At 37.4% G+C, this 15575-nt stretch overlaps 1 protein-coding gene across 2 annotated transcripts in view; it reads left to right on the plus strand.

Annotated features, from left to right (window-relative positions):
- TMPRSS15 (transmembrane serine protease 15) overlaps window positions 1–15575 on the plus strand; it is a gene marked incomplete at both ends in the record, with an annotated part of 102991 nt that overhangs the window by 34412 nt on the left and 53004 nt on the right. For both annotated transcript variants that reach the window (XM_081088408.1, XM_081088409.1), the window contains 3 exons: window positions 335–441; window positions 8925–9065; window positions 9751–9900. In XM_081088408.1, coding sequence (XP_080944534.1) covers window positions 335–441; window positions 8925–9065; window positions 9751–9900 — 398 coding nt within the window. The remainder of the gene's footprint in view (window positions 1–334; window positions 442–8924; window positions 9066–9750; window positions 9901–15575) is intronic.

Below are 15575 nucleotides of genomic sequence, written 5' to 3' on the forward strand. Positions count from 1 at the left end.
GGATATTGAATCAGACATAACACATCTAAATTATTCAAACTCCTAGAGAGGGAATGTAGAATAGTGATTGCCAGGGACTGGGGGAGGGTAAAATGGAGAGTGACTGTTCATTGAGTACAGTTTCAGTCATGCCAGTTGAGAAAGTTCTAGAGATCTGCCACATGACATCGTCATAGCTATCTATACCACACCATACACTAAAAGTGTTATTAAGAGTGTTGATCTTATGTTGTGTTTACTATGTACAATGAGAAAAATGCATTCAAATTCTAGAATGCATTAAGAGTTTTAATAATTGTTCAGTGTAATAACCTATTTTTTGCTTTTACTTTAGTGTAAAACAAGGACTTTCCATTAAACTGAGCTTCGATTCCTTTAACATATATTATACAGATATATTAAATATCTATGAAGGCGTAGGTACAAGCAAGATTTTAAGAGGTAAGTTAAAACAAAAATATATCCATTATTGGAATGAAAATATGTGAGAAACTGGAGGGGTGTATTTTCTCTTTATTTTGAACTATATGTAGATTCAAACTTCAAGTTTCTAAAAGGAATAAACAAAACTGTTCCTCATTTAAAAAATTAATAATTTAGTGCTCTATGCAATCAGTCTTCTTAATAGTAAAATAGTTACTATCTCACTTGATTCTATTCTACTGTATGTTATTTAAAAACATGTAGAATTTTCCAAAAATATATATAATTATATTTTTGTACTATGCTTTGTTTGAGTGTTACTTCTTCCCATTAAGCAAAACTCAGGCAAAAACTAAAAAATACTACAGTATATTTCTCTGACATTGCATAAGTTATAAACTCATGGAATTCTTTTTCCTATTTTCAATATGCACTGTGTTCCTCCATCTCCCTTGGGGCTATTACTAACAAAGTGGGTAAGACAATGACTAGCAAGAATGTAGGCTCAGTAATTGGTAGATGTGGGTAGTATTGTTATCACATAACCTTTTGTCATTAAATACATGGACATTAATGGAAACTGAGGGAGGGCAGGGAATGCACTAACTAACTTAAATGTACCCTCCCCACTTTATTCCATCTGACCCCAAAATGGTAGCCAATAAAGAGTGAAATTCTAAGGGGAAATAAGGATGAAGGAGAGAATATGGAAGTGGAGTGAAAGGAATAACTCGTTTTCCTCACACTTTGAAGGAAACGTCAAATAAAGAGCTAAGAAGAGGTTGCAAATGACTCCTGTATTATAACTGCATTTATTTTAATAATTTCAGCTTTCAAATTGTGCTTGTAGGACATGACAACTGGGTTCTATCTAATGAATGTTTTTGATTGATATATAGACTTGAGAAATATTTAAGATATGATAATAATAATATGTATTTTTTCATCCTCACACGAGGATACTTTTCCATTGATTTTTAGAGAGAATGGAAGAGAGAGGGGGAAAGGCAGAGAGAAATATCAATGTGTTTACATTGATTGGTTGCCTCCTGGGAGAGGAGCCTGCAACTGAGTTATGTGCCCTTGACTGGAATTGAACCCAAGACACTTTGGTCCACAGGCCAACACTCTAGCCATTGAGTCAAACTGGCTAGGGCAAAAATATAGACTTTTTATTGGGCATTATTGGTGTGACACTCATGATACTGAGTGCTGTTTGTGGATATTCTTAGTTAGTATTTTCAATAAATATACAAATATACATCACAGGAGAGGAAAATGAGGTATAAGAAATTAAGTGACCACTAATCCATGAAGCTCGTTAATGTTGGAGGCAGGAATCAACCCAAAATCTCTGACTTCAAACAAATGCATTTCTTCATTGTGCTTTAAGAGTCCCAAGTACAAATTCAATAATGAGCGTACATAAAACAGATAAACTCATGGTAAGTCACATTTGGTTTAATAAATGGACCGAGCCATTTTATAATCTACTTATTTCTGTAGCTGATAAATCCAGTTCCTCAATATTATGTCAACATAAATATTTACTTAGATGGACAAATAAGCCAGTTCATATAAATTTCGTCAAGAGATAATGTGATAATAATAAATGTTAGTGTACATCAGTCACTGGCAATGTGCAAAGTAGTATTCTCAGCACTTCAGCTCAATAAGTGTCCTCTAGAGCCATATTGTGTAGGCGCTGCTGTAAACTCTATACATGATGAAAGCTCTATTTGTAGAGATTAGCTGCCCAAAAGCGAAAGGTGGAAGGAACTCTTGTTCCTTTACTCTTCAAATACCTTGATTTGCCTAAATGATATTTTTATTTATTTCATGTGGTTAGATTATCAGTCATTCATAAATAAATCTTAGAATCATTAGGCATAATGATGTGAATAACACACAATTATGATAAATGCAATAAAGAAACAAATATCCAAATATAAAAAAATATGAAAGTATATCATAAAAGGCTGTAACGGCGTCATGACCAAATGAGCAGCGAGGCTCTTGCGGCAGGCAGGGCGGGGTGCCGGCAGCGTCCTCGGAGCATACAAGGCATCGCGGGGCAGCAGACATGGCCCTGAATGCAGGCTAGGCTTAGGGACCCTACAAGTGCATGATTTAATCATGCTCTGGACCTCTAGTCTTACCCAATAATAGACAAACATGCAAATTGACCATACCTTCGCTATGCCTTAAGCCACGCTCACCAGCCAATCAGAGCAACTATATGCAAATTAAACCAACCAAGATGGTGGCCAGCAGCCACAGAGCTGGAGCGAGCAGGAGACTTGGCTGCCCCGGCAATGGAAGAAGCCAAGCTTCCCGGCCAGCTGCTGCCTCATCTCAAGGCAACAAAGTTTCAACTATAGAAGGTAAATAAACCCCAGATATCTGCTTCCAGTCGCCATGGCCTCGGAACTGGAGCAAATTAAAAAAAAAAAAAAAAAAAAAAAAAAAGGGAAAGGCTAGGAGCTTAGGTCGCAGGCTGGCTTGGTCAGTCTGAAAACAGCCATCAGCCCCTCACCCAGGCTGGCCAAACCCCCATGGGGTGAGGGTCCCCACTGGGGGGCTTAACCAACCTGCATACAGCTATCAGCCCCTCAGCCAGGATGGCCAGGCACCCCAGAGGGACCCTCATCCTGATCCAGGACACCCTTCAGGGCAAACCAGTCGACCCCACCCATGCACCAGGCCTCTATCCTATATAATAAAAGGGTAATATGCAAATTGACCCTATCAGCAGAACGACTGGGAATGACTGGTCACTATGACACACACTGACCACCAGGAGACAGATGCTCAAAGCAGGAGCTGTCCCCTGGTGGTCAGTGTGCTCCCACAGGGGGAGCTCTGCTCAACCACAAGCCAGACTGATGGCTGCCAACACAGCAGTGGTGGTGGGAGCCTCTCCTCCCTCCTCAGCAGCACTAAGGATGTCCGACTACAGCTTAGGTCTGCTCCCTGCGGGTAAGTGGACATCCCCTGAGTGCTGCCGGGCTGCCAGAGGGATGTCTGACTGCCAGCTTGGGCCCAATACCCCAGGGAGCGGGCCTACGCCAGCTCCAAGGGGTCCCAGACTGCAAGAGGGCACAGGCCGGGCTGAGGGACCCTCCCCTCCTCCCGAGTGCACAAATTTTTGTGCACCAGGCCTCTAGTATTTAAATAATAATAAATAGGTATTTTAATGTTTAGGGTCTTTTATGAAATATAAATCTATTTTAAATTTTTGAAAGCTAAATAATTTAATTTTAACTTGGAAATAACATGAGAAATGACATTGACTACTAAAACTACATTTAAACATTTTTAATTATACCTTTTCTCAAGAAAGGCAATAATATCTTAGTCTAGCATCTAGCACAAAGCCTGGCAAAAACTTTGTTACGTTGATTTAAGTTTAAACAACAGGTTTATATATAATGATATTATTGTAAGTAATTAATGAACAATATTATTTCTCATAACTCTAAAGTTATTTTTAGAATAATGCCAAGACCTGAATTTCTGATTCACAATCCCATATTTTTATAAATATTTTAGCAAGTTTCTTTATGTGAGAAATGCATACAAGATTCACTTTCATTAAAATTCCGGTTCAGAATGTATGTCTCAAATACTGTTATTATCCTTATCACATTGAAAATATATAAATATTTTCATTAAAATCAGGAAAATAACATTGTCTAGAGAAAGTACAAGAGAGTATAAGTATCCAGTACCGTAAAATAGTTCTTTTTTTAAAAAATATACAAAGAGGAAGGGAGAGGGATAGAGAGTTAGAAATATCAATGAGAGAGTAACATCAATCAGCTGCCTCCTGAACACCCCCTGCTAGGGATGTGCTCGCAACCAGGGTACATGCCCTTGACTGGAATAGAACCTGGGACCCTTCAGTCTGCAGGCTGACGCTGTATCCACTGAGCCAAACCAGTTAGGGCTAAAATAGTTCTTATATATTTGATTAGGAGTAAGTTAGTATAAACAAATTCTAAAGGCATTACTCAGTCATTTTTATGTGAAATAATGATGTAAAAATTCTCTAACTGGTAAAAAGTGTCAGAGGAAAGTAGGCATTAGATAAAAGATGATTTTGAGTGCAGTAGAGTTTTTTCTAAATAATTATAGGAATTGATATAAGTCAGAATAGGTTGATGGAGAAGTATTTCAAAAGTGTTTTAGGTACAATATTCTATTCAGTGATGGTAATAATTATCAATACCGGGTATGAAAGTGGTGGAAGATTACAACCTCCAAGTGTGCTAATTTAATGTTTTGTTGAGAAAAATACATAGATATTTTGTGCATCCTCAAAGAAATTGAATAAAAATAGCCTGGGTGAGCACACTGAAATTGATTTCAAATTGCCAAGCTGAGAAAATGTATTTCTGAGTGTGTGGTTGATATGCCATTCTTTTTCTCCCAAGCACTTAGCAGTCATTCCATTCCCAAATAACTGCTAACAACATACCCCTATATTATAGCTTAACAACTCAAGGCCATGCTTTTATCATTTTATTTTATTTTTTAAATTCTTTATTGTCTAAAGTATTACATATGAATCCTTTTTCCTCCATTGACCTCTCCCCGCTCATTCCCACTCCCCCCCCCCCCAGCACATGCCCTCACCCCCTCACCCCCTACCGACTGTGTCCATGGGTTATGCTTATATACATGCTTACAAGTCCTTTGGTTGATCTCTCCTCTCCCCTCCCCTCTCACAATTCCCCCTACCAGCCCCCTGAGGTTGAATGGCCTGTTCGATGCTTCTGTGTCTCTGGATCTATTTTAGTTCATCAGTTTATGTTGTTCATTACATTCCACACTAAAGGAATGTAAATGCAACATTTGTCCATGGGGGGAGGGGGGCTCCCTCAGCCTGGTCTGCGCCCTCTCATAGTCTTGGACCCCTCGGGGGATGTCCACCTGCTGGCTTAGGCCTGAGGGGATAGGGCCTAAGCTGGCAGTCAGATATTCTTCTCACAGTCTGGGACCCCTCACTCCTTACCACCCACCTGCAGTGGAGGTGGGAGAGGCTCCCACCACCACAGCTGTGCTTGCCAGCCATGAGCCCAGCTTCTGGCTGAGCAGTGCTCCCCGTGTGGGAGTGCACTGACCACCAGGGGGCAGCTCCTGTGTTGAGCGTAATAGTGACAGGTCAATCCGCCCTTTAGTCGATTTGCATATTAGGGTTTTATTATATAGGATATGAGTGAGATGATGTGATATTTATCTTTCTCTGACTGACTTACTTCACTTAGCATAATGCTCTCCAGGTCCATCCATGCTGTTGCAAATGGTTAGAAGTTCCTTCTTTTATGCAGCAGTGTAGTAGTCCATTGTGTAGATGTAATGGAATACTATGTTGCTGTAAAAAAAGAAGGAACTCTTAACCATTTAATGTACTCATCTGTTGATGGGCACTTAGGTTGTTTCCAAATCTTTACTATTATAAATTGTGCTGCTATGAACATAGGAGTGCATATGTCCTTTCTGACTGGTGTTTCTGTTTTCTTGGGATATATTTCTAGAAATGGGATTACTGGGTCAAATGGGAGCTCCATTTTTAATTTTCTGAGGAAACTCCATACTGTTTTCCACAGAGGCTGCTTTTGAAAGTTAAGCACACATGAGTATAATAAACATAGTGGATCTTCCTGAATCGTCAACTTACACTACAACAAAATAATCCCATTGTGGATATGGGATTAAGTAATACATGCAAATATTTTTCAAAGTCAAGCATTTTTATTAACTTTGCATTTTTATTCAAACACTTTTGTGTTAACTTAGAAGCGCCCATTCACTCACTTCTATTGATGGGATTATTTATATGGAAAAGTTGAACAAGCACTGATTTAAAGTGTTGGTCTTCCCAGAGACTCTCAAAGACTGTCCAATCATAGTGCCCAGATAAATTAAAGACAATTTACTCATATACCTTCTTGATGTCCCTATGGCATTTCTCCCATATAGATTAATTCCAAAGTTATTTTTCTATAATTCACCAATCTGAACTTTTCTAATAGGGGAACCTGGTTATTTCTTCCCCATGTCATGGGCACTTAACACCATACCAAATTAATCATGAGCACTCAACAAAACGTTTATAACATACAAAGACCACACTCCAGTGCCAGAATTTCTTCTCTTGTAAATTGGATGGCATCAATATTTGGGGGCTAGGTCTTTAGACTCATGCTTTGTAGAAAGTGTCTTTCCTGCCCATCGCCCTCCTTTCAAATTTCCTTGTATCTTATTCATGCTTCCATGCCGTTCTCTTTCACAAGACCTACTCGCCAGAGGCTTTGCTGTTAAAAGGCAAATGATGAGTTTACTCACTTTTACATATGACTGTTTGGCCAGTTTATGGAAATTAATATTTATAGAAGTATAAGACAGTTTCAGTAGAAGCCAATGGATTTTCGTAAGGAATTATTGTCTAAAAATGTATTGAATGTGCTCTAGAAAAATCCAGCCTTTAAAAATCATTAGGAAACTTTTTTTTCTTTCAACTTCAGACCTGATTCTTTTATGTAGGCAAACTCTGTCACTCTAGATACTCATATATTAATCTGGCACCCAAATTTGCTTAAAAGTTTCTGATGCTCAGGCAGAATGGCAGAGGCATAGAAAGCATTAGGTATAATCTCTATGTTTTCAGGGCTTACAACCCATTTAGGGAGAAGGAGACACAATAGTATTTATTGAGCATTTACTATACACCAGTCACTGTAACACATGAAAGTTACTCGTTTCCTTTTTATTGCGAACCTTTATGGAAAGTATTATTATATCAGAGGACACTGAGACACAGAGAAGGCTAGTAAGTATGGAGTCAGAACTAACTCTCATGCTGACTCTGGAGCCCCTCCTCTTAACCACCACCGGCTGCTGTCTTCCTGGAGGCAACAGGTATGTGCTTTCCTCTGGATGCACATTCTGAGTCTCCTTCTAGTCAAGGAGACTTTAAGAATCTGATGAACGTTTATAAAGTCTCTACAGACACAAACATGCTACCCCATTTCCAGAAGTTTGTGTGGTAATGGGCCTCAGAACATAAGTCTCTGGACTATCTAGACTAGTGCAATACCATTAGAAAGCCTGAGGATCCAACACAGTACAACCATCCAGGGTGCCACTGAACCACAATCAGACCCAACCAGAAGCCATTGTCCAAAAACAGTCCCATTGCTATGCAAAAGAAAGCCAGAAAGAGAGAGTTAGGTGGGTTTGAAGCAAAGTTTCTAGGATAGTCACATCTTTTAAGCAAGTAGACACTTATGGACTATAAAGATTTTCAATATTGGAGTTATTTGGGTTATACAGTTATATAAAAGTCATGGTGGGCGGAGTCTAAATCAATGTAGTTCTTTGTGAGAAAATTCTGGAAAAATGACATACAACATTTTTGAGGCAAAGAGCAAGATGTGAATCAACACTTGTCTATGATGTCCTTTCTTTTATATTCTATTGAAATCTTCATTTATGCATCACTTTCTTTACTAAGTTCTATGTGATAAGCACAGAATTTTCAACAGTTCATAAGGGGATCTTTCTTTAGAACTCAATAAGGTGCTTTGTCTCCAACCTGCAAGTGTGATACTTTTCAGAAACCTAACTCAGATACCCAGTTCAAATTATCAAACAAAAAAAGCTAAACCTTTATTTTTAACCTAGTTCCTCTCCCATGAAAGTTTAATATTTTAGATATTCTATATATCTGTTTATACACTATATGCATATCTTGGCTTCATACATTTAAAAATTCAGATTTTTCCCCCCTGAGAAACAAATTTTACCCCTTGAGAAGCAATATCATCCCCATTGTGAACGTATATGTTAAATACATTCATATAAATTTAAAAACAAATTTCATATAACAACAATTTTAGTAAATCATCATATGAATACTTTCTATATCCCAAGCACTATTCTAACTCTTCAGAATCATAAGTCTTGAAAAATATTCCTTACATAGGTTAAAGTCAAGACAAAAATGATAAAATCAATATGCAATAGAACTAATATAATCAATGTAAGTCAATATTACAAAATCAACATAAAGTAGAAAAAATCCTTAAGTCACCACATATTATCTTGAGGTCCTACAGTTACTAGTATATGGATAGAAAATCAAAGAAGTACTCTTGTTTCTATTATTGTGACAGAGTTTAGCCCCTGTTAGCGTAGCATGTTTCTTAAACAATTTTTTTCAGTAAAGAATGCATATATTTATGTGTATATGGTGTAGCTAAGTAATTAAAAATTAAAATGTAGTTTTCTCAAGCCATAAACATGTATAATAATTTGTTTTTTTAATGCTTAGAAGGAGAGTTATTTAAAATAAAATTAATTAATCCTATGATCAATGTTTTTAGTTACCTCAGTGGTATTAGATAGATTGATAGTAGATTGGTAGATCAATAGGTGGATGGATGGATAGATGAATGGATGGATAAACAGATATGTACTTTCATTTTCTTTTGTAGCTTCTCTCTCAGAAAGTAATCCTGGCACAATTAGAATTTTTTCCAACCAAGTTACTGCCACGTTTCTTATAGAATCAGATGAAAATGATTATATTGGCTTTCATGCAACATACAGTGCATTTAACAGCAGAGAACTTAATAGTAAGTATTATTTATTCTTCAGCCTTCACATCTCCAGATATCTTAATATTGTAATGGAATTTTAAGAGTTGCAGAACCTAAAATTTTAGAACAAGTTTGTAATCTGTTTTATTAGACAAGTTTTTTAATGAGTATCTCTTATGTATACCTCTCTCTACTTAATACTTAGAAAGGAATGAACAATTAGAAGATAGTTAATATTCTTCAAAAGACTCAGATAACCAATTTGAGGGAAAATATAAACCAATAAAATAATTAAATTTTATATACTGCAAGAATTCAAAGTAAAGTTTTTAAATTAGCATAAAAGTAATTCTGTGGATGTTCTACACTAACTTCTTTTTTACTAGAATACCAAAGTTAGTAATAGGGAGAAAGCAAAATATGGGACAAAGTTTATGTAGGTAAGCCAGTGGAGGTAAGATGTAAAATTAAAAACCAAGAAGCTTATCTTTGCTAACGTTTTAATGAAGTATAAGAAAGATACTATTCTAAAATAGTTGGCACAAAAAGCTGGATTTTCTAACTAAAGGAAGTGAAACAGAGTTAAGATAAATTAAAAAGGAAGATTTTGTGTATGCCACTTAATTATAACCTCTATAAGCTTAGATTATTTTCAATGCAATCTGTTACAACTAGTCACATGTAGACTAAACTTGAAATGTTTTCTTTTTTTAATTCACAGATTATGAGAAAATTAACTGTAATTTTGAAGATGGCTTTTGTTTCTGGATGCAGGATCTAAATGATGATAATGAATGGGAAAGGGTTCAGGGAAATACCTTTCCTCCTTTCACCGGACCAGATTTTGACCACACTTTTGGCAATGCTTCAGGTATAATTCATATTTCATTCATAAACCAAAAGGAAAGTTATGTGTGTTGTTTACTAGCATAAAATGTAAGACAGTCTTTTTCATTTGTTTATAAATCATAAACTAATCAATGCATTTAAATGAAAATGGTTATCAAACATTCAGGCAAGTAAAAATGGGTGTTTCAGAAATATATTATTTTCCCTATATTTGCACAAGATGTTGAAAAGTGCACAAAGGCCATTAGACACAAGGAGACGGGTTGTCCCCTAGATTTGGCCCCTATTATCAATTAAGTGGACTTGTGTGAGGTCATTAACTTTTCTTAACTTTGGTCTACTTTGCTTTAACTTTATTTTCTGATTGTTCATTGTTAGTGATAGAAATACAATTCATTTTTATATTATCTTGTACCATATGGACTTGTTGAACTTATTATTAGCTGTAATAGTTATTAAGAATGCCTTAGAATTTTTAATGTGCAATATCATGCTATCTTAAAATAGAGACAGATTTACTTATGAGAAGCTGTTTTAGTCCTTTCATGCTGTTATAATGAAGACCACTAGTTGATTGACTTAAACAACAAACATTTATTTTTTACAGTTTTGGAGTTTGGAAGTCCAGGGTCAGGGTGCCAGCATGGTAGGGTTCTCATGAGAACGCTTTTTCTGGGAGAGAGAGAGAGAGAGAGAGAGAGAGAGAGAGAGAGAGAGAGAAGGGAGGGAGGGAGGGAGGGAGGGAGGAAGGAAGGAAGGAAGGAAGGAAGGAAGGAAGGAAGGAAGGGAGGGAGGGAGGGAGGAAGGGAAGAAGGGAGGAAGGGAGAAAGGAAAGAGAAAGGCAAGGGAAAGGCAAGACAAGCTCTCTCCCTCTCTCTTTCCATAAGACACTAATCCCACCATGAAGGTTCCAACCTAAAGACTTAATTACCTCCTAAAGGCCCCCTCTCCAAATACCATCATATTGGGGATTGGGGGGGGGGGGCGAGGGAGCAGGGTATACAATCATTCACTCCATAGCAGAAGGACTAGGGAAGGGCTCATTCTAAACAAGTGTTGTGATTTGTAAGTACATTTTTCATGTGAATGTGATATTAGAATTGGATTTCCAGTGGAAACATTAACATTGGAGATAATAATATTTGATTGATAAAACCAGAAATCACAGGAATTACCATGAGATAAGGAATCATAGTAGAAAGACTACCCATGAAAACCTTGGAAGTGTGTCCTCATAATACCAAATGCAATCACTGAATAGAAAGTTACAAATCTAGAGGTAATGTAGATCTTAACAAGTAAGGAAAATTATAAAAAAGATGGAAATCTGTGCATTTAGATAATTTTCTTAGACAAAAATCCATCCTACAATATGATTTGTGAGTAGGTTACTGATTAGAGTATGATTCAATTTAAAAAAGTACAAAAATCTTCCTCTAACCATGCATTAATCTAGGCATCAAGGACACAGATTATGTATCACTACTTTTAAGAAGTCTGTCCAGCCCTGGCTGGTTTGGCTCAGTGGATAGAGCGTCGGCCTACAGATTGAAGGGGTCCCAGGTTCCATTCCAGCCAAGGGCACATGCCCAGGTTGTGGGGTCGATCCCTCCCAGTAGCAGATGTGAAGGAGGTAGCCAATAGACTCTCTCTCATCACTGATGTTTCTATCTCTCTATCCCTCTCCTTTCCTCTCTGAAATCAATAAAAATATATATATTTTTAAAAAGTCTGTCCAGAACCTCCAAGTTAAAACCCTCCTTTCTGTTAAGTATTATAAACACCTCTTTTGTTTTTCTTATAACATGGCATTATATTTGCTTTATTTGTTTCTCTTCACCACAGTGTTCTTTTCAGGAGCAAGAATATTGTCTCTTTTTTAATCTTTTAATTCTCAGTACATTTTCAGTACCTGAATCTAATTAATATACATATAAAATAATATTTGAATATATAAATGAATGTAGAACTTTGACTCAATAAATCATTTCTTAATTAGTGAGTTATTGACTAAATGAAATTGCTTATAACATAAAAAGGATCTGCGCATATGTGCATTATAATTGATTATCAATACCCACTTCTTTTACAAAGAACAATATTCTCCTTTTTATAACCTGAAAAGTAAATGGCTGATTTAATGGCAAATGTGAATTCCATCTAGTAAGAGGACACTAAAGAATTAATTTTCTTTCAGGGTAGAAACATACCGGACTAATCCGTACCCTTTAAACAATGGCATCCCTAGAATAACACAATATGGTACATCACACTACTTCAACTTGATCAAAATATTTCTTAGTAGAAAGTAATTACTTTTCATCTATTTCCATGCTCATCACTAAAAAGCCCCATTCAAGTTCTTCATCTCCTCCTTTATTCAAGAAGAACCTGTTGAGCCCCGGGCCCTATTCAGGCTCTCAAAATATATCTGTGAACAAGATAAACCAGCTTTTCTGCTGTCATGGAACAGATTCTAGCAAAGAAAATGAGAAAATAAGCCATATGCATGACATCTGATTACATTTTGGGAGCATATTAAATGTGAATGAGTGCTCTGGGACAATATACAGTTTGGTAAGGGCAGGGGGAAGGCAGGTGTTGAGGTGCTATGTTGCAAATTAAAATAGGGTGATCATGTGAGGGCTCATGGAAAAAGTGATATTTGAATCAAAACTTTAAGGGATTGGAGGAATTAGAAATATAGATTATTCCAGACAGAGGGACCAAAGCAGGGCAAAGGGAGCATGCCTGACCTGTTAGAAGAAAAGGCAGGAGGCCACCAGCAGGCTAGAGTAATGCAAATAGACAGAGTCAGTAGGCTTCAGATAAAATGGGTCTTCTATGGCTTTGGCTTTTTTTTCTCAGTGAAATGGGGAGCTATGGAAGGTTCTTGAGCATAGGGGTGACAAGATTCACACTGACTGTTAGAATAGTTTGAAGGGCAAGAATGATGTCATGGAGACTAGAGGAAGGCTATTGCCTGAGCCCAAGAGGAGAACATGGGATTGTCAGATCAGTGGGAGCAGATGTGGCTAGAAGAAGGTCAGAGTCTGTATAAAATCTGAAAGTTAACAGGATCCTGCTAAGTGAGTTACCAGTGTGGACCTACGAACAAAAGAATATATACTCTGCATAGATGGCCAATCCCAATAAACCAAATATGTTTAATATTAAAAATTATGACATTCATAGTCTTAATTAATCTTCTTTGAATAAGTTATTTCTCAGGGCTCGATTCTCCGTGGATGCATTTGTCATCTACACAGCTTCGAAGACTAACTCTGAAGTGATAATCACCCCAACCCTCTAAAGGAGACTGACCTAAAACAGTCAAATAATTGGACCACTTTTTCCCTTTACTGTAATAAAAAAAGTCTCTCGCCCACTTGAACAGGAGTAGTTAGAGGAAAGTGCAGAAAGCATTTACTGTATAGCTATTCACAGTGGCAGGCGCCTTTTATGTAGTTGAAAATCTTTGATGTTCAAATTATCATTTTTCTACTTTTATGTGATCAGAATAAGAGATAAAACAATTTCACTGATGTTTGAAGACTGTAAGTCTATTACAGGAGAGACATGGTGTGGCTTGCCAACAGATTAAATAACTGAAGAAACAAGATGAAACTGACCAAAGCGAAGCAGGTCGAATGTCAGGTAGAGGTTTTGAATGGTCGGGTCAGAAATGAACTCTCGGGAGAAAGTCGTGTAGCGGGAGTTAGTTAAAGGGAGGCCAGTGGGAGCAGTTCAGAGCCCACAGAGGCAGCCGTGTAATGAGAATGGATGATAGGGCTCCATAGGTCTCCAATGCTCAGACCAGCGGTTTTCTAATCTACCAGTCATTTCCTCTCCGCCCCACCCTACCCCACTGGGGCATTTTTCTTCCAACCTGCTTTTTATGTCAAAACATCTACCTCTGAAGTGGAAGAGAATTCAGTCTCTCCTGCTGTGTGTTCCCCTTCTCCTGGCAGGGGTTTTTGTTCTCTGCCTCCCCTTCAGATGACAGGAAAGTCTGAATGGAGCAGATAACCTTTGCATTGACATTGCTTTGGGGAAGCACTTCGAAGGCCCTTCGCTTTTTGAGTTTCTGTGAGGCACTCTCCCCTGGTGGAGCCCCAGCTCCTGAATCTCTGCACTAAAAGCTCAGCGTGCCTCTGAACCTCTCAGAAGCAAAGGGCATTGATGGAGATTCTGGGCAGCAGCTCGGGGGGGCTCAGAAGTCGCCCATTTGTTCAGAACAATTAAAGACAATGAGGTTCGTAACGTTGAAAATTTCCGAAGTGTAGAGGTCACTAAAGAAGACAGACTTGGTTGGCCTTTGTCAATGAAATCACAGTTGTTTCTGGTGTTTGGAGGTTCGCATAGTGTAGGAGGAAAGATCATTAAGACCCTGAAGTCTTAGCGAGGTTTAAGTCTCAGCTCTGCCAGTTCAGCAAGTTACCTGTCTTCTCTTCTCAGCTCTCTCATCGGGACAGTGGGGCTGATGGTAATAGACCCTGACTTCAGAGGCATGTGATGAGCATTAAACTGATTATTATGTTTTAAAAACAGAAAAATGGCTGGCACATGAAATGTGCTATATAATTTTTGGTATTATGATGATTTTCTTTTCACGCCACAAGGACTCAACAGACACATATTGGCTGTGGTATTGTTCTAAGTGGTGTGCTGGGGAGGAAAATATTATATTGTTGAATTTTCAAAAATAATTTAAATCATTTAGATATCTGCATTTCATTTAGCATATAAGCTTTTTTATAAAATAACTGGTTATTTTTTATAAAATACTTTTGCTTTCAAAGTAATTATCTTTATTTCTTTATGTTTCCTGTGATGTTGAATTTTAGAAAATCATATTACTTTTTAATATGAATAGAATCTAAATTTGGATCATTCTCCAACCTCAAACTTTCAATATTTATCTACTGGGTTCAGCTGGTTTTACATATGCACTCACAACTTACAAAGCGACTTATATCAGCCTATTTTCTTCTTGAGAAGAATTTCTAAATTTCCAGAAAGTTCTCCTATCTCTTGAGTTGTTGTTTCTACATCAGCTTCAGCATGTATCCTGTGCTTTTTTCTCTTTAATTGGGATCCTGAGTGGGGGAAGACTAGGGTCAGTTCATGGACAAATTAGCAGAAAAGAGAGAAGGATGTGATAAGAGAAACCTAAAGCCTCAAGAAAGAGGCTCAGTGTGCGCTTAAATTGACAAAATGTATTCAACTTTCTGGGTTTTAAGATGACTCAGTTAATTCCAAGAGCTCCCAAAGACATTTAAGAAAGTTGAAGGATTTTAAAAGAAATTATCATGTGAGTATATAAATTCTCATATAGTAATGAAAAATGTCTATTTAATCATTCCTTTGTGTAGTACTTCAATAAATTTCAAAATGAAAAATCAAGTCAAATTAGTGTAGTTGAATCTACATGGTGTAACATTAAAGAACATTCAGCTAATCCATATAAAAAAATTCAAAAATTTACCAAAAGTCGCCCTAGCTAGTCTGGCTCAGTAGATAGAGCATTAGCCCATGGATTGAAGGATCCCAAGTTCAATTCCAGTCAAGGGCACATACCTTAGTTACAGACTCCTTCCCTGGTTGGAGCCAGTGTGGGAGGCAACCAATCAATGTGTCTCTCTCACATCGATATTTCTCTGTCTCTCCCCCTCCCTTCCACACTTTCTAAAAATC

Source organism: Myotis nattereri (assembly GCF_964212035.1).
Source record: "Myotis nattereri genome assembly, chromosome: 3".
Lineage (NCBI taxonomy): Eukaryota > Metazoa > Chordata > Mammalia > Chiroptera > Vespertilionidae > Myotis > Myotis nattereri.